Source organism: Hakea prostrata, chromosome 1 (genome assembly GCF_041222555.1).
Source record: "Hakea prostrata isolate BN-2017 chromosome 1, UWA_Hpros_2, whole genome shotgun sequence".
Taxonomy (NCBI): domain Eukaryota; kingdom Viridiplantae; phylum Streptophyta; class Magnoliopsida; order Proteales; family Proteaceae; genus Hakea; species Hakea prostrata.
In genome coordinates, this window is record NC_142600.1 from 7,416,021 (window position 1) to 7,443,140 (window position 27,120).

The window sequence follows — 27,120 nt, forward strand, 5'->3', positions numbered from 1 at the left end:
ATACCGATACAATCGTTCCCATAACCTAGAGAGAGAGAGATTATTAAAAGATAGATAATATGGTAGGGTATGCTTCTTTCTGCTCTCTATATCATCAATGGCTGATCATCAACACAGAAGCTGTCTTAGAAGAAGGGGGAAAAGAATGAATGAATCCCCCGACCATTTCAATGACCCATTATGCTTTAGTGCAGAGGGAACATCACGCCACTGGGCCCTTAGCCTTCCCTGTCTGAGACCTGATGACATTACTTTTATGAGATAAATTCTGGAGAACCAAGTGTTTTTATTTGCTATGAGATAAATTCTGGAGAATCATACACAATCATGTTTGAAACTTTTCATCAAGATAAATAAAATTCAAGTCATAAAGTACAATATAAGGCTGTGGTCTTACTGCAAAATAATGACCAGCTGGATCTCATTCAAAATCATGCATGAAGCATGGCTGCCACAATTAGTGCATGGGTCTTAATATTTATGAAATGATTATCATTCCAAGTTACGTTCAAGGTCAAGCATGCCCATGTTTAATTCCAAAGTGGCAACCTAATAAACTATTATTAGGTAAGAAAAAGAAATAGCAATTTATTACCAACATGCAAGCATGAGAATTCTAAGGGAGAACCTTTTCTCCTGTCCAATCGTTCTTACAATTTATTATTCTGTCAAAATTTAACAAAAAGATTAAAAGATTGAATTCCTTCACAGTGATCAAGGTTGGGTCACCGGTCTCTGTCAGACAGATCTCTTTAGTGCTTGATAAATGTTAAAGTGGCAAATTAGATATCAGTTACAGGGAGTTTTGGCCAGGTCACACCAAACCAGAAAACAAGAATTAGGAGAGAGGAGCCAAAACGGTGCCTAAAAAAGGGTTGTTTCTCGTCAAGGTCAAAACCTCAACCAATGGATTTGAAAGGTCACCACAAATGATAAAATAAAGAACAAAGAAGAGAAAGATTAGGAAAGGGGGAAAGTAAGCTCATGAGAAAAGAGAGGTGAACAAGAAAGAAACGAGAGGTCTTCTGAGGTAATTCCCCTTCTCAAGAAGAAAACAGAAAACAAGAGGACAGCTAACTGTTCTCTCTCTGCGAATTGTCTCTGGGATCTCCCCATTCGGAACAAGATACAACAATCTCAGGATTTTCTGACGAAATTTTCCATATCTTCATCTTTTCTCATACTCATCCACTTCCGATCGCTCACATAAGAGGCGGACACGATAAATCCAGATGGGATTTTACAGATAAGGCTGCCAGCGGAAGATGACACACATGGACTGTCAAAAATCCAGTAACCAGATTCAAGGTATGTCAGATGAACATCCTTCTAAACTCTTCTGAATTGTATTAAAATTCGTTGCTTTCTTGTCCCAGACTCATCTACTGTGGTTTCTGCCCATACCCATTTCATTTTCCTGGGAGATCTGGACGTGTTAATGGTGTCTGGGTTTCGCCGTGCTTGTTGGTATTTAGTTTCAGCAAGTTCTCGTCTGGGTCTCATACCTAGGCGTAAAGTTCGATTGGAATTGGGTTTGGGTCGAAATTGGGTGATGGGTTAGGAACCAAAGCAGAAGCTGGAACTGAAATTGGGTGTTGATCTTATTCTGGATATTAAATTGATGAACGTTTCAATTGCTGGGTGGTGAAAGATATAAGGTGATGACATCATTATATGAAAAAATGAAGATCATTACACCCTGTTGGAAGTCTTCCGGAGAGGTCATTAAGCAGTATAGTAGGAGCAGAGATGGAAGTGGCAGAGCAGATGGGTTGATGTGGTATAAGGACTCAGGTCATCATGTTAATGGTGAATTCTCAATGGCAGTGATTCAAGCCAATAACTTGTTGGAGGATCAGTGTCAACTTCAATCAGGGCCATTGAGTTCGCTTCGTTCAGGTCCACAAGGTACATTCGTGGGGATCTATGATGGTCATGGAGGTCCAGAGGCTTCTCGGTTCATAAACGATCACCTCTTTCATAATCTCAAAAGTATGTTTCTTTTCTCACTCTCTATGGATAGCTTGTGGATTGTTAAATTGGTCTCTGTTGAATTTTCCACTTTTAATCATGTTAAATGCATCCATATCCGTATTTGTAATTGAACAGAGTTTGTGAAAAAAAAAAATGATATGCTGTAGATTCTAGTTCTCAGTTTTTTTATGTTAGAATCCAGTTGTTGCTGGCTGACCAGGTTGATGATGAGGATTGATCTGAAACAAGAGACTCAAGACCAGACCAACAAATTCGAATATATACACAAATGTGAAGTAACATAATCAAGTTTTTTTTCTAACAAAAAGGGTTCAAATGTTCAAATTCAAGTGCCTGGTATTACTTGAAAGGCATTTATACAGAGAACTCAAGATGGGAGTGGCAGCTTTAGGTTTTGATGAAAATGTGCTGTGATTCCATAGGATAACCTTCTGGTTAATTTATCAGTGAACATGGTCTGATCAGCTGGAGTAACTAATCAACCAAAAGAGCTAATCTCCCGGCAAATGCAGCTGTATAGCTGGAAACGTAACCCACACTCATTGGTTTTTTCTCCAAACCTGAGCCTGGTGACAGCATTTTTAGAATCAAGGGCTTGGTTTAAGCATATCAAACCAAACACACAAAGATGGATAAGGCGTTTGAAGTATAAAGACACTGGTGTAAGACTAAGACACATAGATTTCAATGGCTGTTTTGTCACTCCCTCTCACTACTAATTGTAGAAAATTGATTTTTCTTGCTAATCATGCTATGAAGGTTTATATTAATATGGAATAATAGGATCCTAGTAACAAGGTCCAAAAAGTCTGTGAAGAAACCAAGTTGAACATGAAAGGCTACTCTAATTCTATGCACCTTTTACTTGTATCATTGATGTCTTGTGCATGTGGATGGCTAGCCTATGGTTACTGTTTTGAATAATTTGTAATGCAGAATTCATTTCAGAGAATCAAGGGATGTCAGCTAATGCTATCAGCAAAGCATTTTTAGCAACAGAAGAAGAGTTCTTATCACTTGTAAAGAAGCAATGGCTAAACATGCCACAAATTGCATCGGTGGGTTCATGTTGTTTGGTTGGAATAATATGCGACGGATTGTTATATATTGCAAATGCTGGAGATTCTCGAGTGGTACTAGGGAGATTAGAAAAGGCTACCAGAGAAGTCAGAGCTATTCAATTGTCAACAGAGCATAATGCAAGTATCGAATCTGTAAGAGAGGAGCTGCAGTTGTTGCATCCTGATGACTCACAAATTGTCACTTTAAAACACAAAGTTTGGCGTGTGAAGGGCATTATACAGGTACTTTCATTGCACCATAACTCATCCAAGTATCGCTGCTTCTTTCATCTTTGTTTATTTTCTGTTATTTTTAACTCTATTTCCACGTTTAATGAGGAAAATTCTCTTCAGCTTTGCAACAGGTTTGCTGAAAAATCCTCCTTTTGTATGGAAGTATAGTTCTGATTACTCACTTTTGACTTGCAGGTCTCAAGATCTATTGGTGATGCTTATCTGAAAAGGACAGAGTTCAATAAAGAACCTCTACTGTCAAGGTTTAGATTACCCAAACCATTTGACAAACCAATCCTTACTGCTGAGCCATCAATATTAGTTCAAAAAGTCCACCCTCAAGATCAGTTCCTTATATTTGCATCGGATGGTCTATGGGAGCACCTTAGCAACCAAGAGGCTGTTGACATTGTCCATAACAATCCACAGAATGTGAGTTCAGAACCATTAACTTTAGCTTCATAGATGAAACTATCACCTGCTTGTGCTCATGACACTTTATTTGTGCAGGATATTGCCCGGAGGCTTGTTAAAACTGCACTCCGAGAAGCGGCCAAAAAAAGAGAAATGAGATATTCAGACCTGAAAAAGATTGATCGGGGGGTGAGAAGACATTTCCATGATGATATCACGGTTATAGTTTTATTTTTGGATCCGCATCTTATTAGCCGGAGCTCATGTCGTGGTCCTCCGGTTTCCATAAGAGGATGTAGGGGGTTGCCTACACATGCTACCCCCTAGTCGAAGAAATTCTACATCTCCTTCAACCTTTTTTCCCCATCTCTGCAGAAGAAAGAAGGGAAAATTTATTTATGTATACTGACCGATGCCCTCAACAGCAGTTCTTCATCCAGCTCTCTGAAGACAGCATGGTGGGAATGCCAAGAGAGAAATTTTTTTCTTTTTGAAAATTGGTTGGGATGGGCATAAAAATTAAGAATGAAGGTCAGGTTTTTCCTCAGCATCTTAAATCAAAATTACAATTTACAATGATTCATGTCAACAACCGATGCCATCAGATATTCGGATACCGGAATCAAACCAAGAATAGTGAGTTGATTCCAATGAAAATTAGGCATCTAATTATTTCACAATAAAACCACAATAAGAGAGAACTCACTTGCTGCATATGGAAGGGTTGCTTAAATAATGTGATATTAATGAAGGAGACAAATGTTCTTCAGTTCTTCAAGGTGATCTCGTATAAAATTGTGTTTTTAGCACGAAATCATCCTTGAAATTCATCATTTAAGTTTTTATCCTTTTGAAGTTTTCTTTAAATGAGAACAAGAGGTTTTTACTTTTTATGGGGGTAATACTGTAGCAAAACCGCCTTCACTAACTGTGTTTGTGCAAGAGCCTTCAACACTGAATTTGCCCTTTATGAATCCCTGTCAAATGCTTTGTGGTTATGGTTAGTATTTATTACATTTACCGGAAAAATGACACACAAGAATCGTAGGAGTCCCTAAAAATGAGCAACAGGTTTGGTTTCAATTTTGCAAAATTATCTGTATGCAAGTAACAAATCTTATCGACTTATCCTGGTTGAAAAAATTCATACTAAAAAGGCATGAAATTCTTAAATTAATTCATACTGAAAAGGCATGAAATTCTTAAATTGGAGTACCTTATTTCAGCTTAAGATTCAAAATATTTAAAAATCACATTTAAAAGCTTCTCTTTTTTCCCATAGGTAAGTTGAGGGGAGGGAGAGAGAGAAATAGAGAGAGCTGTTGGGTCTGCTAAACTCGTCACTTGCTTACTTTACTAACCCCAGAATCTTTTAATGTTTGCTTTGAGAAGCAACAGAAGCAAGCCAACCTGTCCGTCTGAATTCATAACAGGAAACTACAGAAATGAGAATCTGAAAAAGAACATAATATAATGATAACTTCACCATTATTCCTAGATCTCGATGACATACCCCATCTAAAGGAACAGAGATCTATACTCCATAAGAGGGGAAATGGAGAATCAAAAATAAACAATCACAGTCGAAACAGAAGCCGAAGATACTAAAAAGATGGCCTTTGGTACACCTTAAACATAGTCAAAAACTTCATTATCTGCATAATTTCCTACAAAATAGTACCCGTTCAATTCTTCACATGAATTGCATAATCGAGCATATTTGCAAGTCAAGCAACCTAAATTGGTCTTAAACAAATGTCAGCCATGTGTTCTCAAGTACCCAAGTCAAAAATACAACTGTTATGGATTCTCATTGAGGAAGGAACTCCATGCCAATCAAACAGTAGATGAGAACCAGCTAAGCTGCAACCCCTAAGTCATTTGCTACTCCATATATGCAAAGTAAACATGGCACAGAAGACTCCTGGGTAATTATTACAAAAGGTTAGAAGATCATATCAGTTACAGGGAAAAAAAAAGGCTAATATATTTAAATAACATCTTAATAGAAAGCTTAAAAGAATCAGGTAAGGCACACCTCCATTAAATGGAAAATTTCAGATCTTGAAATTGTTCGAGGAACGAAATAAAGGAACCAACTTACTGTTAAACAAAGCCGCCCATGTCAAGTCGCAATATGGTTTTTACCCTCAATTGCCCTCTTCTAATTACAATCGATAGAAAGATCAGTATAAAAGAAGAAAAAGATCAGTATAAAAGAAGAAACATTCAACACAGTAACTGATTCCATCAACGCAGTAATAAAAGCCCTACCTGTTACAGAGTTGCTGCTCCCATTAATTTGTGCTGAAGCACCAGATGGAGGTTGTGAAAACCTGAAAGATACAGAAATCACACAGCTTTAATTTCAAAGCTCCAGCAGCACACAACGCAAAACATGACAGTAGTCAACAACTGCAGCAGCAAAAAGAAAGACTGAAATCCAGACCTGATTGCTCTTGCCTTCTTTTTCTCTTCTTCTAAATTATCCACCTTTGGAACAGTTGCAAATCTGGCCAAACGAGCTTTCTTTTTTGACTCCTCATCAGCCAGAGACTCTGATGGAAGCCCAAACCTGTGAAACAACATAAAGAAATGCGCTCAAAGCCTGTCTAGTAGGGTTACCAACAATCTGCGCATAAGATACAGATCCGTTAGTTATATATTAATGAATCCAATATCCATGGCAGAACAAGTGACTAATGAAAGAAAATCTGCAAAAATCTGGACCTCTCTGCCCTAGCCTTCCTTTTCAGTTCCTCCGATTTCTGCGACGCATTTGATCCATGTGGGGATGAGACAGTCCCAAACCTGCCAAAAAGATAGGTCCACGTCTGACAAGCATAAACAGTAATATATCCAACAGTTTATGGCAAAGCAGAACCTAAGTGAATACAATATTCTCAGTGCCCAACCATTACAAAGCACATCAAAGAGAGGGTACCATTCTCCTTCCTAAATGGATTAGAAGACACATTAGCATTACCAGTAAACAATTGCATATGCATTCCCAATTGCAATCATGCTAATCAAGTATCAGCTTTAAGCCCTTATATGGTTGTGTTTATCATGGATGATTTAATCAGGACATTCCATATGAGAATTCCTTGGTGTATGCTTTATATTGATGATATTGTTTTAGTATATGAGACAAAAGCAGGGACCAAAACCAAAATAAAGTTATGTAGATCAACCTTGGAACATAGTTGTCAAGCAAGGCGTCCTGGAGGTTCTTCAAAGGCTACACAAGGGATGCCTAGTTTGTAGTGTTAAAGGCGTACCTAGTTGGTTAAGGTGTTGGCCAGGGCGCTTTGGACGACATATAAGCCCACTTGGTCGACTTGTTTGTGTTCAATGCCTGTTTTAGTTTTTTCTTTTTTAATTGTTAGTTTTTAGCTTTTGGCTTTTATATAGTAATTTTATAGTTATTCTAAATTCCTATTGATTGATTGGTATGTGTTTGCAACTTAATATTTTAGGTGAGATGCACAGGATCAAATCATTCCCTTATTTGGGGGAAAAAAATCTATAATCGTGCAAAGACAAAGACTAGTGGGAAATCAGAGAATGTTTTGGAAAATCACAGAAAAACCGAGAACCTGTAAGAGGCAATGGCTGAAATCTACTCTACAGTGAAGAGCCACAACAGTTCTCTGCAACTTTCCTGGCACGATCTTCCGGCTTGGTTCTGCATTTCCGGTAAGTGCAAAACTGTGTTTTGTTTTATATTGTCTACTTTGTTCTTCTTCCTCCGCATCTTCTTCAGCAATTCATCTTTTCTGTTACTTCTTATTCTTCCTCTATGCTTTTTTCTTGCTTCTGATATGTATAATTTTTCCATTTTCTTAGCCATCTGGTTTAATTTGAAGTTCTTTCACTGCTTTAACTTCCCAATTATCACTTTTATTACTCGATCGAGCATCAGTTTCTGATTTAAGTTGTGTTTCCTACAGTCCTTTTCATAGAATTTTAATTCATTGTAATTCTTCAATTCTGGTATTCCAAGTCTGATTCAAGAGTCCTGACTTCTGTTATTGTTTAAGTTCTATACTGCAGTTTTGACTTAAAATATTAAATCAGCACCCCAATAAGAGAACAATCTAAGGGGGAGAGAGATTCCAAAACTAGTCAAATAGAACTTGGTCAAAGGGCTAGATGAGCAAACAATTATGGTTGAATGCCATTTTATGAGAATACAATCACTGCTGAAACCTCACTTAGATCCAATGGCAGGAGCTGAAGTCATGGAAGGTACCTCGTGACAATAGGATAGGTCAAGATCTGTCAAACTAGGAATCAACATAACTACCAAGTTGCTGAACTAGCAACCTCCATAAAAGCTTGATCTTTAATACTGAATCCAGATGAAAAAGGCCAATATATGAAAGATGTTGAATGACCTTTAGGCAACAGTAATCAAATACTACTTTACTACTTGGAGTAGGATGCAATAACCAGATAGCAGGCTCTGAGTATGACATCAGAACAGTACATGAATACCAACCACGTCAAATTTCTAAGACCAGATCTCAGATCATATCATCAGACCCATAGATATCCTTGACTCAGGAATTGTAGGGAAGATAAGTAGCTATGTCACAGGAACCACAACAGAAACTTTAATTGCAAGTCATGGAGAAGTAAATAATCAGTTAATAATCTCCAAACAGAAATTAAACAACGAAGTAGCAATACCTGGGTTTACTACTGCAATGTACTGACAGGGTTCAGCATGAATCACACCTTGATTCCCCACAAGGAAGAAGCTCCATACAAGGAGCAGGTGACAGAAATTGTTAATAGCAAAATTAGAGATACGACCAACTTTCAACCAAGATGAGTTGAAATTTCAGAAATATGTGGGTTTCACAAGAAAACATTATGAAATGGCTTTGACTTCTACAAATCCATGGTTTCAAAAGGTTTTGATGAATTGGACACTATCTCCAAATTTTAAGACGTAGAAACTAACTTTCCTACTTGTACTCAACATACTAATCCAAATTCAAATAGGACTCTTACAAATAAAAAAGGTACACCTTATCATATCTTAAACTAACTCTAACCTAACCTGAACTGAAATAGAACATGAAAAAGACTTTTCTGCCCTTATAGCTTAGGTTGGGCAAAATTTACATAATTAGACTAATTAAACTAAAATAAAAACCTATTTTCGTACTTGGCCTAAACACTAAAGTTGTGGACCCATAGAATTGGACCACATAAACCAGCAAAACAAAGTCCCATCACCCATATATATCAACCCTAGGCTGATTTCACATGGAAGTTGGCTAATTTGGTGCCGGACCTGCGTCAGGTAAGGCTGGAATTTTTTGAACTTCCTACACTGGTAAGTATTCAACTCAGCATGATTGATGGCTTTGCTTACCCATTATTAGCTCACAATCTTATGCCCTTCAAAACCTGCTCTGGATTTTCAGTTTCCTTCTATAGTTGATTCTGACAATCTGCATCAAATGTTACAGCTGCGCTATAGTAATTAAACAAAGCAGTCAATCGGATGTGTTTTGAATCCTTTGATAAGTCATGTATTTTCCTGTTTGGGTTTGGTTACCATCCCTGGGTTTCTCTGGGATTTCTGAACCCTAACTCTTGGGATTGGGTAACCCCACCCCACCCCCCAACCCAAAAAATAAAAAATAAATAGAGCAAAGAACAGATGGCACAACCAATTTGGTTTTCAATCCATTCTTCCAATTGTAATCTAAAACTGAAATAAAATCCAAAATTCCTAATGCAGTTGGATTACTAATTATCAGCATTCTAAAATTTAAATAAAAGCCTATAAGGTAAACCCAACTAATAAATGAATTTGGTAATGAATTTATTTATTCATCCAATCCAAAAAAGATAGACACAACTAATTAAAACATTGATAAATAATAAATTAATTAATTAAAATATCCAACTAAACCCGAAACTTAATCCCCGTTCTTGATCTATGCTCCCAAACAGGCTCAAGCCAACCCATGGATTACTTCATTTACTTTTGGATGAATTACAAGCAAAAATGTATTACGTCCACTTCCAAGAAAAATAAAGAAGGATTCCACCCATATAAAAAATTAGGTCCAAAATCTACACTAGTCCTCAAAGTTGATGAAACAAAGACCTTTTGGAGAGACTCAAAATGAACCAGCTTCCTCCATATCAGAAGTCAATTGAAGCCAAAACATAAGCTTTCCCCTGTGACAAAGACAACTGCATAGAAGGTCCTTAATTTTCATTAGGCACGGAAAGCAGACCATTACCACAATTCAATGGACTGTAACTTCACAAATAGATATCCACAACATTATACATATCCAGAAGCATTCACAAACTAGAGAATACTCCAACAATCCTGCCTTTCATGGTTAATCAACTGACTGGATATAAGCCTCACCTGCCACCTATCCATAATAACTAAACATATCAGCATGCCACATACCAAAATTTCCCTAACTAAAATATCTAACGTCTGCTCCATTCCATTCACAAGGGGACCTATAACCACTCTATCATATGTTCCTCTTAAGTCGAACCAGAGCCCAGGAAAACTCCATTACATCTTCCTCCAACCCTTTGATGAGTCTGACATAATCCTGGGTAAATAATTCTCCATGGTAGCTCTCTAACTTTCCGCTTTATAGAGTTTCACTCTGATAAACCGCAATTGTGGTGCCAGCATGTGATTGGACGGTACAAGACAAGATTCAAGTGAATACAACCAAGACAATAAGGACAAAGGACCTATTGCCAAATACGAAGAGTTTGACATCGTCTCATCAGCACTTCATTTGAGGTTGGGAAATGCTAAGTAGTCAGCGATTTCATTTCCAATGCAAGACTTGATTGTTTTTGTATTTCCACGAGCATACTCCTCCCTCACTATCCAACAATCATGGAGGACTGATAGCCCGCATAACCAACCATAGTCTGTAGTATTTTACCAACAGCAGGTTTGGACGTACGCAAAATCATTAAGTCTAGTCTCGGCAAGCTAACGCCTCAGCAACAAGGGTTTGAGAAAAAGAAAAAAGAAAAAGAAATGGCAATAGTAATTCAATATAAGCAGAAAACTGCAAGAACCCTAACACGTTGATAGGGCAACCAGAACCTGAACCCTCCCTCACAGAAAACCTAGCAGTAGAATATATCAGAAAGAAAAATAAGAAAATGAACCTTTCAGCTCGAGAGTTTCGCTTTTCTTCTTCAGACATTTGAACTGTAATCCCGAAACGCTCTGCACGACGCATCTTTTTGTCAAGATCGGAAACGGGAGAGGCAGCAGCTCCCGCAGAGGGCATCGAGTCTTCACCTTTCTCTTTCTCCGACCCCATTTCCTTCGATTCTTCTCCTTCTCCTTCCTTCTTCGTATCATCTGTTGCAATATCGGAAGGCTCAGCAGATGGAATAGCAGATTCTTCAAAACGTTCTGTGTGCTGGAGAGGCAGTGTTTCTAGGGTTTTATTAGACATGGGTTCGTGGATTTGTGTCTCTGTGGGTGTCTGCATCTTCATCGTAGCCATTCACTAAACTTGAACACCGGTCGTCGTGTTGGAAGAAAATAGCGACCAACTCGCGGGAGCAGCGCCTCTGTGCTCGGTGTCGAATTTGCAGATCATCTTATCTGTGTAAAAATAACCGCCATCCGATCACGTTTCTCTGCATCTTGACCGAAAATAACACGCTACCCCCATTCAAAACTGAAATTCCATTCACGTCCCCCGATCTTTATGTGTAAAACCCTAGGTACGATTAGTGTGAGAAAACGGTTTAAAAACCGTATTTAATGTGGTACAATTTTGATACAGACGAACCCATGCCATTTTTGTTATTAATTCATTAAGGGCCTGTTTGGTTGTGTAAATCTCTTGATTCATGAAATCCAAAGATTCATATTTATAAACTAAAAATGTGTAGATTTATGGGTATGAGGTGAAATCTAGAGATTTCAACTCCACTATAAAAGCATTAAATATTTGAACCAAGATTCCATAAATGTTTTTTTATGATGAATTTCTAGATTTCATTCCAAAGATTCACGATAACCAAACAGTTAATTTTATGAACCATGACTTCATAAATTTGAAATCTCTATATTTTTTAAATCTCCAGACTCAAGTAACCAAACATACCCTAAAATCATAATAAAATTACAATCAATAGAATCAGCCCACCCCAACATCAAATTTTTATTTTTAACAGAGTTCATCCAAGAGACATGCAAGTAAATTTGAAAATATTTAAGGGCCTGTTTGGTTACATGAGTCTGGAGATTTAAATATCTAGAGATTTCAAATCTATAGAGTTATAATTTATAAAATTATATGTTTGGTTGTAGAATGAAATATGTGGATTTATCCTAAAAAACTATTTAATCGACGTGATTTTTGTAAATATGCAAATGTATAGTTTTTTGAAATCTCTAGATTTTACCCCTTACCCATAAATCTACAGATTCATGTTTTTAGTGTAAAAATGTGAATCTCTAGATTTCATGAATCTAGTTTACAACCAAACGGGTATAATTCTCAGGATTCATGAATCAGAGATTTGAAATCTCTAGATTCATGTAACCAAACAGGCCCTAAGTGAATGATAAAACGAAAAAAAAATTGAACAGGGAATTAGGAATAGGGTAAAGGTAAAGTGTTTTAATTATAAAATTACATTTATATTCCTTAATTTAGTACAATACGATTTAGGTATACCAAGATGAGTAATCCTAAAATCCCAAAACAAAAGGATCACAAATAAATTGTGTTTTTATATGTACCATACTGAATTTTAAACGGTGTAGTTTTAGACGGCGCAGTTAAATAATTTTAACGATTTCGGTATGCAATTGACACCCTTAGAGGTGGCATTAATGTTAGATTGGCAACTCAGTAGGTGATTCTCAAAATTTTCCGATCAATAATCAATAAGAGAAAAACCAAAGTAAACAAAAGTCCGAACCGGGTCGAAGTGGAATAGACCAAAACTGATTCGGCTCCACCGAAGTGGACCTATAAGAGACGATTTAACTCCCCGGCTCGGAGACGTCAGGGCATATTTGTCTAAACAAATTAAGCCGACACGTGGCGCTAGAAGAGTCAGGCGTGAAGTGGGTGCAGGGATAGAGGAAGAGGCCATTTCGAAGCTTCAAAGCGAAAAAAATATCCCAACGTTGACGTTCCCATGTCTTTCGTACTGGGGCGAAGCATGGGACTGTATTCTCTCGCCCATAATCGATCTCCGTGGAAGTTTGATTCAGTGCCGTCGAGGGTTAACTCGCCTTCACCAGTCCGAGCTCAGAGACGCTCCTTGGCTCTTTTCTCTCACCAGCACCATTCCCGTTGTTCAGGTATATACTCCTATCACTTCTATTTCACTCATTTCAGCTCATTTCGTTCGGTTTGTCGCTCAATCTCCTTCTCGTTATTTTTCTTATGTCTTCGTTGATTTCCAATTTCCAGTTAATCGTAGTAGTCGGATCCATTTCACCTCAATTGCTTGCGCTAGACGGACTGAGCAAGACGAAGGTATATCCAGTTCAGGTCAGAACATTGATTCTGGATTGTTGGTTTAGGTTTTGCATTGACACTTGAATTCTTGGTAGTAATCAAATGGAAAATTCGTATTGGAAGTCGAAAGTTAATGTATGGCGATTCCATCTAGTTTGATCGTCTGTTTGGTGATGGTTGTGGTTCTCAAGGCTGTCACAGCTTGCTTTCTTGATGGCTTTCGAGTCATGGTTCGGTATCAGCTTGTAATTTCCGCCGAATCATCGTTCTTTTTTTCTTTTCTTTTTTTGTTAATGTTTTATTGTTTGATGTATTGTGTGTAAACAATGGTGCGTACTGGAAATGACCTGACATGGATCTGAAAAAATGGCAGATGTGATTATTTGATCTCTAAAGATAAATAGATGTATTTGGTATGATTTATGATCCTTGTTTCTCATTAAAATAAATCAATTTAAACATAAATTCATCAATAGATTTAGAGCTGTTTATAATTTATCTCTAAAGATAATTTTTGTTTATGCGGGTACCATAATGAACATGTGTAGAATTACTACTTAAGAAGGGGTAAAAAGGTAAAGTTACAAAAGATTATAACAAAACATTGCTCTCTCTCTCTCTAACCTCCACATTGGTCCATATCTCCAATTTAACTATATTTTTGGAATATTGGAACTACCATAAACCAAAAAAGCAAGAAAAAATCAAACTAAACAACACCACCACCACTAACAATAAGCCTTTTCTTGGCTACATGGATTCATGCCCTCGAATCAGTTCTATTTGAGGTCATGCTAGATATAAGGCATACGTTATGCATATCATTTTTCACCACTTCTCTTAAGGTTATCTATGGTCTATCCCTAGCTCTCCTAGTTTCTTCAATTTAGATATATCACTTCTTCGTACAGGGGCATTTAAAGGTTTCTGTTGAATGTGGCTGTGCCACCTCAAACGACTTTCTTGTAGCTTATTACGTATGGGAGTAACTCCCAGACCAACTCCAATATGATAATTCCTTATCTTATCCTTCCTAGTTTTGCCACTCATCCATCTTAGCATCCTCATTTTTGCTACACTGAGTTTATCTACATGATTCTTTTTAACAACCTAACTTATCTACACCATAGTTGGTTGAACGACAGTCCTATAGAATTTTCTTTTAAGCTTTAATGGAATACGTTGATCACACAAGACTTCGGATGCATCTCTCCACTTCATCCACCCTATTTTGATTATTTGGAAAACATCATCATCTACATCAACTCTTTTATTTTTTATTAAACCAGGGTATCTAAAACAATCACTTGGAGGAATCTCCTTATCGTCAAGTTTCACCACCTCCTTGTCTACTTGATCATGACTAAAGTTGCAAACTAGATATTCTGTTTTCGGTCTACTTGGTTTAAAGCCTCTTGATTCCAAAGCTATTCTCCATGATTCTAACTTGGTATTAATCCCTACTTGAAGCTCATTTATCAACATAGTATTATCAGTAAAAAACATACATCAATGAACCTCGTCTTGAATGTCTTTGATTAATTCATCTATTATAAGTGCAAATAGATATTTGCTTAAAACATACCTTTTACGGTCGTAGAAAAGGCAAGAGGTATTCGAAGAGTTTACTTTTGGAGGTACATTTGGACAGCTGACTAATTTAAGTATCTGCAATGATGGTAAATTTGTGCTGTTGTGGAGTAAACTTATGAGATGGAGGAACTTAACTCAGAGGGAATGGTAGGGGTAAAGAAATGCTGCTCTATGATTTACACATACCGACCCTTTGTCGCCAACACCAGGTGTCCAGTTGTTTTTTTTTAACCCCTTCTGTTTTCTTACTAATGTTGGAGAAAGATAATGACTGTTCCACCAGACAATTTAACCATTCTTATATTGGTTAAGAAAATAACTCTGAAGCCAACTTTTTAATCTCTTGCTGGAAAATTCCATGAGTATGAAACACCCTTTGGAGCTCAGAACTATACTTCAACTATTGTGGATAACTGAGTGGAGCCTGATCAAATAGGAACCAGGAATTTCTTGGACAACCTCCATGTTTACCCATATGCATTTTTGTTCTCATAGGATGGGGTTTTTGACTCTGGTTACAAATGGGATGGCTGTCAACAAATGGGCATTAAACCTCCATGTGCAGCATATGGTTCATAATGGGCAGGTTTCAATTTAATCTAATATTTGGGGAATATTTTCAGCAAGTTGGATGGTGTTCCTGGAGGTTTAGGTTTAGGTCAACCATAAAAATTTTCAGTTTAGAGGGAAAAAACCGTATGCTACAGGGATCTGAGATGAGGATTCTCATATTGTTAGCCAGTACAACCTGCTTTAGTCAATTAAATTTTGAAAATGTTAGTTTAAGTTTATAAACTGAAAATAGCAAATCTGGATGGTTGAATCATTGCGGCTTTGTTGAGCTGTAAAAGTAGATGACAACTGTATTACATGTATAAAAGTGAAACTATTTGGAGGCCACTTAGATTCCCTTTTTGCATTTATATGTAGACTTGGATGAAGTATTGGACTTGGGTACGACTCGTTATTTTAAGTGTCCAGATAACGTAAGATAAGAAGTCATTAATTTTGCACTGCTGGTGCCACATTGGTTCTTCTGAGCTGTATCTAGTATTTGTTTTAAGAAACATCAAGGGAAAAGGAACTCTGTCTGGGAATATGGAGCAGGTCAGCATGGGAGTCAGCATTCCCATGTCCTATCTCTTTCCTTACCATGGGAAAAGTCATCTCTGCCCCCTTGTTTTGAGGAGAGAGATAGACACATGGTAGTGAATAGGCCAGACCCCCAGACAGATTCTGAAATATTAATTATTAGAATGCGTTATGAAAACTTCCAACTGTTAGGCTGTGTTTCACTATACTGCAGTTATAATATGTTGTGGCATTCATCCACAGAACTTTGGAAGACTTAAAAGTTAAACTTTAATTTAATTACTAAACTTCCATGATAGGGTAGCAGTATGTCCAATTTGAGTGTTCGACCTAAATTCATGTATTTAATAACCCATAATACACATGCAGAAGGATGAATGAGAATTGCCTCTAAAATCTATATTTTTTGCGATAGATCATGAAATGCACTAAGGATGGCATAATTTGCAGAATCTGGAAGAGGAGAAATGATCAAATATATCTTTATTATCGCTACAAATGATGAAGTTCAAGATGGAATCAACAAAGTTAATTGTTGAAGTATATGCAAGTCTGGACTATTTTACTGTTCACGTGAACAGTAAATACTGTGTTACTATTCACGTGAACAATAAAAACTGCATAGTTTCTATTTCTAATGTAGGAGTCTTGCTACATAAGTTTTGGGAGTTTTTAGAAAGCATAGTTTTTATTTTGGTGGTAGTTTCTATTTTCAGAATTTTCTATTTTAGGAGCTAGGAAGTTACTAAAGTTGTAATTTTTTGTTTCCTTTTTCTAGAGGACAATTACTTGTCTCTCAAGTTGTATTAGATTCATTAGAAGCTATAAATAAAAGGGCTCTGTGATTCTAGACTCTTAAGGAAGAATCACAAGCCTCTTCTACTAGTTCTTCATCTCTCTTCTTTTCTTCTTTTTCTCTCTTTTCTGTGTTCAAGTTCAGCTGCTGTTTTTATTATTTAATGCTTGTTTTTCAACAAGGTAATTTGGTAAAGGACAATATAGGTAAAAACATGTAATGATATCGTTGTAGAATGCCATAAGTTGAGGACAAAGATCTTCACAAATAATATCCATCAGCACATCTTGAGTAGAACAGTATTTACTATTCACGTGAACAGTAACATGAACAGTAAAATAGTCCAGACTTGCATATACTTTAACATTAATGTTGGTCCAAGAAATGGTTACCAAGTTTGGCATCACTTTTACCTTTAAAATAACCCAAAGGTCTTTCAATTTTCCCTGGGTGGCATATATTTTATGCATAACATTTTACTGTCATTTACTTGAGGGCATAGAATTTTGAATTTACAGTTTCTTAATCTAGTCAGCCACGTGGAGGAGAAGCAATCCTCCTAAATTGTAGTACAGGACTGATGAATTGCTATTGACCCACTACTATAGAATTTATCCCATTTGATGTCTGCTGGGAACATTTCTTTACTCTAATTTATATTACTTCATGTGTCAGAGCCCTCCAAGAAAACATTTCGGAATCATGCAGTTTCCCTGTAGTCTGTTTGTATATAATGTGGTGGTGAAATGGATCTGCAGAAGAAACTGAGAGGACCAGTTCTGAATCTTCTGATGCCTGTGACAAAATCCCATCTGTTGGAACTCCTGAAGGGAAAATTCAGGGACCAGACCATGATTATGTTTCATCCATTAGAACTGTTGCTTTATGTGTGGGTACCTCTTCACTTGCAGTTCTTGATGACTTAATTGATTTATGCCATTTTCTAAATTAAAAGGAAGCTTAATCCTTAATTTACAGGTTTGCACAGCCGTGGCATTTGGTCTTGGTGTGGGTTTGGTTGACGGAGTTGGTAAGGCCTCTGAGTTTTTTGCAGGGTATGCTAACTGTTCAGGCATCACACTGTTCATATGCTAATTGTTACAAGAATCAATCTGTTCAATTTTGTATATGTTTCACATACAAGTCTTAACGTATGTGTATATATGTAACTTTTTCTTTCTTTCTTTTTTTTTTTTTTTTTTTTTTGGGGGGGGGGGGGGTTGGGGATGTTGTCTTGGTCAGTCGGTGGGGAGGGAAACTTCTAAAGCTTCTTCTTTGCTTTTTTGTTGTTCTGGGTTTCCTTGGAATGTAACGAATTGTGGATAATTATTAATGCATATTCTTTCACCTAAGCTTTTTACCATATAAACACCCATAGAAAAAAGATGAGTTTAGTGAATTGTGGATAATTATTAATGCCTATCCTTTCACCTAAGCTTCTTGCCATATAAACACCCATAGAAAACATATGAGTTCAATGAATAAGTCAAATAATATCAGAAAAAGGTGAAACTTGTTGGATTAGTCTGTGTGACTTGGCAGTGGAGTGAGTTTCTCTTGAATCAAGTCGTGATAACGTGGTGGCATCACTGGTTAGTTAATAAATGTGCATTTCCTTCTTTCTAACCTCTTTGCAAAATAGACGCCCATAGAAAAGGATAAGTTCAGAGAATAAGTGAAATAATATCGGGTGAAACTTGTTGGGTTTGTCTGTGTGACTTGCTAGTGGAGTGAAACTTGTCTTAAAACACGCTAAGACTAAAACGTTGGTTTCACCCATATAAAGGTTAATCTTGCATACCTGTAAGGGAGGGGATTTCTGTTCTTTTGGGCTTGGGTAGTGAAAGTTTCACAATGTTTGTTTTGAGTTCTATAATCACGATGTCCACCTTTTCCATGCATAAGCTGGCAGGATTTGCACCATCTATTCAAGTTTGCTCTTTGTAATCTGATATTTCAGGTACTTGCTGGAGCAAAGTTTGTCGGTGGACAATCTATTTGTCTTTATTTTGATTTTCAAGTACTTTAAAGTGCCAATTATGTATCAGGTGCGTTTTAGCTTGCATGCTTATTTTCATATGCTACTATTTTACCATGAGTGTTTTTCTACATTTAAGGATATTTTTGTCTTGTCTAAACAGAGTCGGGTGCTTTCGTATGGTATAGCTGGTGCAATTATCTTTCGATTGTCAATAATACTTCTTGGAACAGCCACACTGCAGGTTTCTTTTTATGATAGTTGGGTACATTTATATATTTTCCTTGCCTTGGTTCTAGTTTAGAAAATTCCTCATGAAATTGCGTATCTTATTTTCAGAGGTTTGAGGCAGTGAATCTACTATTGGCTATGATACTTCTTTACTCGTCATTTAAGGTGCAAATGTTATCTCTATTAAGAGTTCAATCCTGTATAGCTCATTCAGTTCACCCTGAGGATCTTACTCTCTATGTGCTAAATCTCAGATATTAATGTTTTTTCTCTAGTGCATTCCTTGAAACAATAATTTCCTTTTACATTAAAGCTGATGATAAATTTTCGTTTTGTGCTAGCTGTTTACTGGAGAAGAGGAAGAGACTGACCTCTCAAACAATTTTATTGTGAAGACATGCCAGAAGTTTATACCTGTTACCTGTAACCTTCATTCTCCCAAGTTTCCTCCCCCTTAGTCTTGTTTACTATTCTATCTGCTGGTCTGGTTTTTATCATAGTTGTCAACACACCTAGGCAATCCAAGGCATTGGAGAGGGTCAAAAATAAAGTCCGCACCAACAAGAGAGAGACGAAGGTGCCTCGAAGTCTAGGCAATGCTTTGACAATTATAGTTTGTATTGGTTGTTCATGGAAGTGTTTATATATTTTCTTCCTCGTTATTTCTTCCAGACATGGCTTTTGAGAAAAATATTTAATGCTGTTTGGGGGCTAGTGCAACAATACCAGAGAAATAATTGACAGAACCTGTCCAAGGTAAAGAAAGGAAGAGGAGACTAGAATAAAAAGGGAAGAGTGAATGGCCTCAATGACCAAATATTGAGCAGCATGTCAAATTTATATTGCCAAAACAAGAAATATTACGAATATACCCGTCCATAGTAAATTACCATAACCCCGTGATGTGAAACTGCTAGACAGAGCACCCTGTGATAGACTATTATGTCTAGTATTCTTATATGTGGTTATTGAGGGGAATCAGTCAGGTGTGAGGTGGGTTCTCTTATAGCAAACCCTATCGGATCAAATATTGGCCAGTCTTACATGCCATTGACATTGTAAGGATTTAAAGGACCTCTGAGTTTACTGGGTTATTGGGGTTGCAGCAGCTCCCTACAGGCTGAGGGTGAAGCATTGCCACATGTTTTTGCATACCAATTCTAACCTATAAACAGTCTTAGCAAGTTCTAGACAGCAGTGGTGGGGCAAGGCATGCTGGCTTGATCAGCCTCATTTCCATCTCCATAATAGCAGACAATTAAGGATATAAACTCATTAATTTTTTTTGGGGGGGGGGTCTATCGTCAACCCAGTCACAAGGACAGGGCAGGCCCATAGGAAGAAGATGGAAGTTTTTCTTTTCTTTTCATTGGTTCCATTCTATGAGTGATGGTGGTGGTACTGCTGTGTGCTTATGGATCTTTAAGATCTTATCAAATTTACACTTACCTATAAATGTAGGTGAAATGGAAAATAGATGTATAATGTGTAAGCTTTTAAAGGCAATGGATAAATCTTTATGGCATTCTTTTGCCCTTCTAATTATTGAACACTTTTGCTTTCTTCTTGATTTCTCCCATCTTTCATTGTGTTGCAGCTGATTATGATGGTGACCGGTTCATAACTGTCCAGGATGGCGTATGGATGGTAAGTCATGAAAGACAACTAGGTAACCATGATAGAAATTGGATCTTGGAATAAGGAAGGGCATAAATTTAATTTTTCTGGTAGCGTAGCCATGACTGAATGACAATTCAACTAGGCCCAAAGATATTGCAGCAGAATGTGCAAAATACTATCAAATAAAGAAGAAAGAAAGAATGTCATATTATCACAGGAATCCTCCTGTGTAGCTTTTAGAATCCACCACTGACAGCAGAAGGGCTTCACCTGTGAAATATGAAAGTTTACCAGAAAATAGCTCTAGAAGTGATCAGAATTTGAATGTGTGCTATCCCAATGGAGTAGGGTAAATACTTCTAGGGTAGAAGAAAAATAGATTCTTCCTATCTTTGCTTAAATTAAATTTATGAAAATTATAAATACTGCCATAGATTTATCTGTAGTATTTTGGCCATCCCCCATTTCACTCAGGTTAACAGAATCTTGTTTTTCTTTGGAAGAGTATCTGAACAGACTTTAGAGTGACATCACAATTATGTTGGACTGTTGAGTTTTGATCATGAAAACTTTGTGCAAGGACTCAGAAAGTATTCACTCAATTAAAAAAAAGGGTCAACTGGCTGCTTAAAACTAGTCCCAGTGACTTTAAAATTAATAGACTCAAGGCAGATCCAACATAGTTTAGCCTAAAAGGCCAAAATTACCTTCCTCATTACACATAAGATGAGCAAAGAATTGTTGAAATCATAGAGTAGAGTTTTAGTGTTTTGCTTCAGCATTGTCTCCATCTTATTGAATCTTTTATTGAAAAGTCTTGAAAGTAAAAGCTGTGGCAAAGTGTTGTGGAAAGGAGAGGTCGTCCTGGGCACATCCAGTTTCATGAAATTTGCATTAATTTGAGATAATGAAATCAATGCGAATTAACGGCTATGGCAGCATCAGTGAAGTGCTTTAGTTCTGAGGTTTTTCAAAAGCCAAAAGATTTGATGCCTGGAATCAATACTACTGGATGTGAGATGGCGGAGTTTCATTTCTAACTCTGTACAATCTTCCGGTCTGGTTCGGTTACAACAATGATTGAAATCATAAATACCCCTAATTTAGTTGGAGCTGCTGAATATCAGTGAAATAGCGGGACAAGCTCTCGGAAAGTGAGTGAAAGGTTCCAACTCTCTTTCTGAAAAAAATACTTTAATTGGTGTTCCAGTTTCTGTCTGGCTCTTCAAGTTTCCCAATTTCCTTATCACTAATTTCTTCAATGAAAAACATATTAACCTATTGAGGAAATGGTAGTACCAACCTCTATTTCATGTTCTAGGAATATAAACAACCAAACAAATGTGAAATGACTGGGAACTCAGTATCAACCAAAATAATACTAGGATTAATTTGACTCAAGTCCAATTGCAAACAATAGTTGTTAAGCCCAGAATGTGAGAGATACTTTTGTCCAAAATAAGGAAATCCAACATTGTTAAATCAGGAACAAGCATGGTTGCAATTATTACATTAAATTTTTTTTTTTGCATCACTTGGTGAGATTATAGCTTCAGATTATCAATTTTAGCCTGCCATTTTTACAACATCGTTTATGTCTTTCACTGACCATGTTGAGTGTACACTGAAAATTAGAGCTATGGTAATTGGTTATATTAGTATATTTAAGCAATCATACGGCAGTGTAGTTGTCATGTTACTTTGTTGGTGTTAATTATGCTTGATCTTTTAATGATCTTGAACATTTTGGGCAGGCCACACCTTTGCTTCTCACAGTAGCAGTCATTGAGCTCAGTGATATTGCCTTTGCTGTAGGGCTTCTAATACGTTATGCATCTGACATTATATTCTAGCATTAAAATGCTTTATGTGGTTTATGTTATAATTGAGTCCTGAATCTTTATTTCCTTCAGGTTGACTCAATACCAGCAGTTTTTGGTGTAACCCGAGATCCTTTCATAGTTTTTTCTTCAAACTTATTTGCAATTCTAGGTATTTTTTTAATTTTAAATTTATGTCTTCATTCTTATAGTTGCTACTGAGACAAATTAAAATAATGCTCTTGTGCCATGTAGGTTTGAGGTCACTCTACGTGCTTATTTCTGAAAGTATGTCTGAGTTGGAGTATTTGCAGGTGACTCATAAAATTTCTCTACCTCAATCTATGTTGCAAAAATTGTCACCTCTCTCTTTTATTTCCCCCACCCCTCAAAAAAAAAAAAAAAGTGCTTATTTCTGAAAGTATGTCTGAGTTGGAGCATTTGCAGGTGACTCATAAAATTTCTCTACCTCAATCAATGTTGCAAAAATTGTCACCTCTCTCTTTTATTCCCCCCCCCCCAAAAAAAAAAAAAAAACCTTATTGTTTATTTGGTTTTGATCATATTAGGTTCTTATTGTACACCCTATGTTCAAATCTGCACGTGCATCTGGCAATATAGAGTTCTAAGCATATGATCCTGGTGTAAATACCACACCTGACTGTGATGCTTGAATTATTGATTATTCTCTCATATGACCCCCTTTTTTGGGATGTGGCATATTTGAGTTGAAATTAGGAATTTGTGGTTTCTCTTGGCTTTGGCATTTAGTAGTGAAGGCACTAGGCCCTAATGAAGCCCAATGGAAGTGTGGAATCACGTAGAAGGAGAAACATTTAGCAGCTTAGGCATAGTTGAGTTGAAGAGCTTAGGATTTGACCCATGTAGTAGGCAAACGCACTAGGCCCAGATGAAATTCCAATAGAAGTGAGAATCGCCTATGAATATGTGTATCTTGACTATGCAAGCTATTTAGTAAGATTATGAGCACAACGGAAATGCTAGATGAATGGAGGAGAAACATTATGGTTTCAGTTTACAAAAATAAAGGTAACATTCAGAGCTGCTATAAAGTTGTGAGTCAACTATGAGATTATGAGAGTTATTAAACCTCCCTTGAGACAAGAAACTAGTATTAACCAATTCAGTTTTATGCTAGGAAGATACATGACATTTACTTATGTTGGAGTCTCATGGAATGATTTAGATATTGTGAAAAAAGTCTCCACTAATGTATGAAAAACTTATAATACAGTCCATGGAGAGTTAATTTGGAAGTAATCTAGGATAGAAGCTTTTCAAATAAATATGTGAACATAATTAAAGATATGTATGATGTTCTTGTGACTAGTGGAAGAACTGTGTGTTTTTTAATTATTATTCTTTTAATATTAAGGAATCAAAGATCAGCTTTAAGCCTTCATGTGTTTTTGCTTATCATGTATGATTTAATCAGACACATTCAAGTTGGGGGGGGGGGGTCTTGTGGTATTTTTTGTTGATGGTATTGTTTTGATGGATGAGACAAAGATAGGGATTAACTTATATGTTTTTGTGTGCTGCTGTAATTACTCTAGGACATATGATGAGGGAGTTAAAGTTGATTAGATTGAGATTGTGCAAAATTATTTGTTTTATGTATCTAGTGTCAATAATAAATAAATAAATATAGAGGATGGCATTCCACAACGAATCAAAAACAAGATGAATGAAGTGAGGTGGTGCATCTAGAGTGTTTTGCTATCAACATATTTTTTTGAAGCTTCAAAAAAATTGAATAAATAGATTATATGACCAATCTCTATAAATAGTGTGGGATTTTGGGCTATTAAGAAGCATCATGTATATAGAATCAATATAGCAAAGGTGAAGATGTTGAGATGGATGTGTGGAAAGATTAGGAATGATAGGGTAAGAAATTATCATATTAGCGATAATTTGGGAGTAGATTGGAGATCCAATACATGAATAATGAGTAAATTACTTGAGGTGTCATTGTCAGTTCATTGGAAGCCTTTGGATGCTCCAATATGGAGGAGTGATCTCTGACACTCTTAGTTCCTTTGGTGAGGGAAGACATGCATACCTTAGATTTTGTATAAATTATGATCTCAAATAGGTTGGAGGACAAGGATCTATGTACCAGACCCCATTTAATTGGGTTAGGATAGAGTTCTTCTAGGCATAATTGAGTTGAGTTTAATTTTCCAAAGGAAGCTCATACGTGGGATAATTGATACTTGCGAATTTGTGAGGTTTTGTAAACAATTTATTTGATAGAAATTGTCTGCAAAATATTGTTGCAGTGTCTTTGTAATCTTAGTTTTTACCTTGAAGGATAGTAAAAAGATTTCCCAAGTCATATAGTGTAACATTTATAGTGTTATCGTACCATTTTCATAACAAAAGTTTTTTTTGTAGGGGTTCTTCAAAGTATCATTTGTTTGAAAGAATTTGAAGTGGGGTGGAAAAAAAAATAAACTTTCCACAAAATTCTAAAGAATGGTTTGGTTGGTTCAATGGGGTTGGAAAGTCAACAGATAAACTTCCTTAATTTAAGGATTTCTGTATGCTGATGTGGCAGGTCACGTTTCCACCTTAACCCTTTTAAAGTCCAACTAATAAATAAGTGAGAGTTTGGGCATCATTCATTTGCAGAAGTGGGGTGGGAAAAATAAACATTTAGGATCCATATGTAGTGGGGTTGGGGAATAGGAAATGAAATGATTTTATGAAAAAGTTTCAAATGTGAATTCAACATTTGTTGTTTTCTTCATTTTTTCACAAAGCCCCACTAAACATGTAAAACTTTGAAAATGGATGGGGTGAGAAAAGTAGCATGCCACATCAGCAAACAATTTACCAACTTTTCCACCTCATTGAATCAAACAAGCCATACTTTGGGATTTCAAGGAATAGTTGATTTTTTTCCCACCCTACTTCAGATTCAACAAACGATGCCTTGTGAAATAGTGAGGGATTTAACAAAAGTGGGACCTGTAGTTATAACTTTTTCACAAAATCATTTCATTCTTCTCCATCCCCCTACATGTGGGTCCCACATATTTTTTTTCCACTCTTTTTATCTAGCAATCAAATGATTCCTAATGGAAGTAGACCAGCAAGAAATCAACCATCTGATTAAACCTTTCCAAGACTCAAAAAAGACCTTTGTTTGATTTAGTTTACCATGCGTTTATTTGCACAATAGTGACAATTACAGATTTCCATTTAAAGTATTTGCTTTTCACTTTCCTGTATATCTATGATCTATCAAATTTCTAATTCCCATACCGTGTGCGTGTTGACCATGGTGACAATTATAGATTTCCATTTAAGGCATTCCCTTTTTCATTTTCACATACATTTACAATCTATCAAAGAATTCATTCTCATACTCTCTGTGTGTGTGTTCACTGTGGTGACAATTATAGATTGTTATTTAAAGCATTTCCTTTTCATTTTCCTTTCCTACACATTTATGATCTATCAAAGATTTCATTCCTATACTGTGTATTCAGTGTCCCTTCTTCTTGTGGAATTTAGTTGTCTAACATATAAATAAGGAAAATTCTTGGATAGTCTTGCCTAGTCATAACAGTTTGCTTGTGTGCTTATCATAATCACCATATTGATATCTAAAAATCTATAATTCTTGGACAGTCTCTCACCTAACCGTTTCCTCTTTATTTTTATTTTTTCAGCCTGCTATCAGCATTGTTTTAGGTTTTATCGGGTGCAAAATGATCCTGGATTTCTTTGGTGGGGATCCTTAAACCACAACACAAGTTTTCTTGTCTTTCATTTTATTTTCTCTGCTCTTTTAACTCCTGGAGGTACACTGAGCATGACTATTCTTCCTACAGGATACCATGTGTCAACAGAAGTTTCTCTTGGTTTCGTTGCAACCAGTCTTAGTGGTGGGGTGCTGTTGAGTCTCATGAAGAAGTCCAACGGAAGGGAGTCATGAAGAAAAGAAATGCTGTGAAGATTTTCCCTTCTCTTTGAGTACTAGGCAACCACCCATCTTTGATCTTCCAAGCTTGCAATCAATCATGACGGTGGTTGAAGGTTTAATAACTTGTTGGTTAATTAGATGGATTACATCATTAACCGAGCATCCTATGAACTTGTTGCTACAGTGGACAAGATTTTCATATTTTAGTTGCCTCCTAGCGAGCTATAAAGTTCAGAGATCAGAAATGTTACAGGGATATCTGTACAGTGCTGGAAAAATTTCGTAGGGTAGGAGCTTAATAATTTTAGAGAAATCTTGATGTATTTACTTGCTATGCAATTGAACATCCTCCTTTGCGCATGTGGGGGTTTTGCTTACTTTTTCTGCACATCGATTTGTTCAGAATTCTTACCCCCAAAAAAAAAAAGAACGAAGAAAGTCTTGTCCAGAATCAAAGCTACTAATAAGTGCTATCAACAGAAAATTGTCTCAGATGAAGAGGAACTTTTGGGAACTAATGAAAGTTACTCCGTCTGTAGAATTCTGTTTTCGATTGTTTTCTCTGGATCTCATTCGTGAAAATTTATGTCTCCAAACATATAATTCTTACAGTGGGACCTAGTTTAGTTTCTCTTCAAGTGAAAAGATCACGTTTTTTTTTGGGGGGAATGCATAAACTTTATTAAAAGCAGAACAAGGGTGTACGTCGGATCGGATAGTGGAAGATCCTTATCCGCATCCTATTATGTTTGGACGGATTCGGATAATGTTCTATCGGTTTTCGGGGATCTTCGATTCGGATGATAATCGGATAGT

The 27,120-nt window shown here is 36.6% G+C and overlaps 3 protein-coding genes across 9 annotated transcripts; 2 read left to right on the top strand and 1 right to left on the bottom strand.

Annotated features, from left to right (window-relative positions):
* The first annotated feature begins 813 nt into the window (after positions 1-813).
* On the top strand, positions 814-5,013 carry LOC149027092 (putative protein phosphatase 2C 38). 4 transcript variants are annotated; one of them, XM_089159153.1, is made up of 5 exons: positions 814-1,308; positions 1,652-1,992; positions 2,932-3,299; positions 3,486-3,722; positions 3,801-5,013. In XM_089159153.1, exons 2-5 carry the CDS (start codon positions 1,662-1,664, stop codon positions 4,029-4,031), a joined length of 1,167 nt encoding a protein of 388 aa, XP_089015279.1. In that variant the 5' UTR covers positions 814-1,308; positions 1,652-1,661; the 3' UTR covers positions 4,032-5,013. The 4 variants fall into 4 exon arrangements, with proteins under 4 accessions (XP_089015279.1, XP_089015273.1, XP_089015285.1 ...); XM_089159147.1 differs by having other exon boundaries at positions 1,377-1,992; positions 3,801-5,012; XM_089159159.1 differs by lacking the exon at positions 814-1,308 and having other exon boundaries at positions 1,315-1,992; positions 2,944-3,299.
* A 46-nt stretch (positions 5,014-5,059) lies between these two features.
* MOS11 (Protein MODIFIER OF SNC1 11) lies at positions 5,060-11,392 on the bottom strand. 2 transcript variants are annotated; one of them, XM_089159171.1, is made up of 6 exons: positions 10,890-11,392; positions 6,435-6,515; positions 6,154-6,279; positions 5,979-6,040; positions 5,809-5,865; positions 5,060-5,628 (listed from the first exon to the last, which is right to left on the bottom strand). In XM_089159171.1, exons 1-5 carry the CDS (start codon positions 11,234-11,236, stop codon positions 5,855-5,857), a joined length of 627 nt encoding a protein of 208 aa, XP_089015297.1. In that variant the 5' UTR covers positions 11,237-11,392; the 3' UTR covers positions 5,060-5,628; positions 5,809-5,854. The 2 variants fall into 2 exon arrangements, with proteins under 2 accessions (XP_089015297.1, XP_089015292.1); XM_089159166.1 differs by having other exon boundaries at positions 5,063-5,628; positions 5,809-5,868; positions 10,890-11,391.
* A 1,456-nt stretch (positions 11,393-12,848) lies between these two features.
* Positions 12,849-26,688, top strand: PDE149 (integral membrane TerC family protein). 3 transcript variants are annotated; one of them, XM_089159189.1, is made up of 14 exons: positions 12,849-13,056; positions 13,169-13,234; positions 17,456-17,586; positions 17,676-17,752; positions 18,658-18,745; positions 18,839-18,919; positions 19,015-19,071; positions 19,248-19,329; positions 20,504-20,553; positions 22,281-22,337; positions 22,440-22,518; positions 22,602-22,660; positions 26,051-26,108; positions 26,213-26,688. In XM_089159189.1, exons 1-14 carry the CDS (start codon positions 12,891-12,893, stop codon positions 26,314-26,316), a joined length of 1,155 nt encoding a protein of 384 aa, XP_089015315.1. In that variant the 5' UTR covers positions 12,849-12,890; the 3' UTR covers positions 26,317-26,688. The 3 variants fall into 3 exon arrangements, with proteins under 3 accessions (XP_089015315.1, XP_089015323.1, XP_089015308.1); XM_089159182.1 differs by having other exon boundaries at positions 12,850-13,056; positions 13,169-13,249; XM_089159197.1 differs by lacking the exon at positions 22,281-22,337 and having other exon boundaries at positions 13,169-13,249.
* Positions 26,689-27,120: the final 432 nt, after the last annotated feature.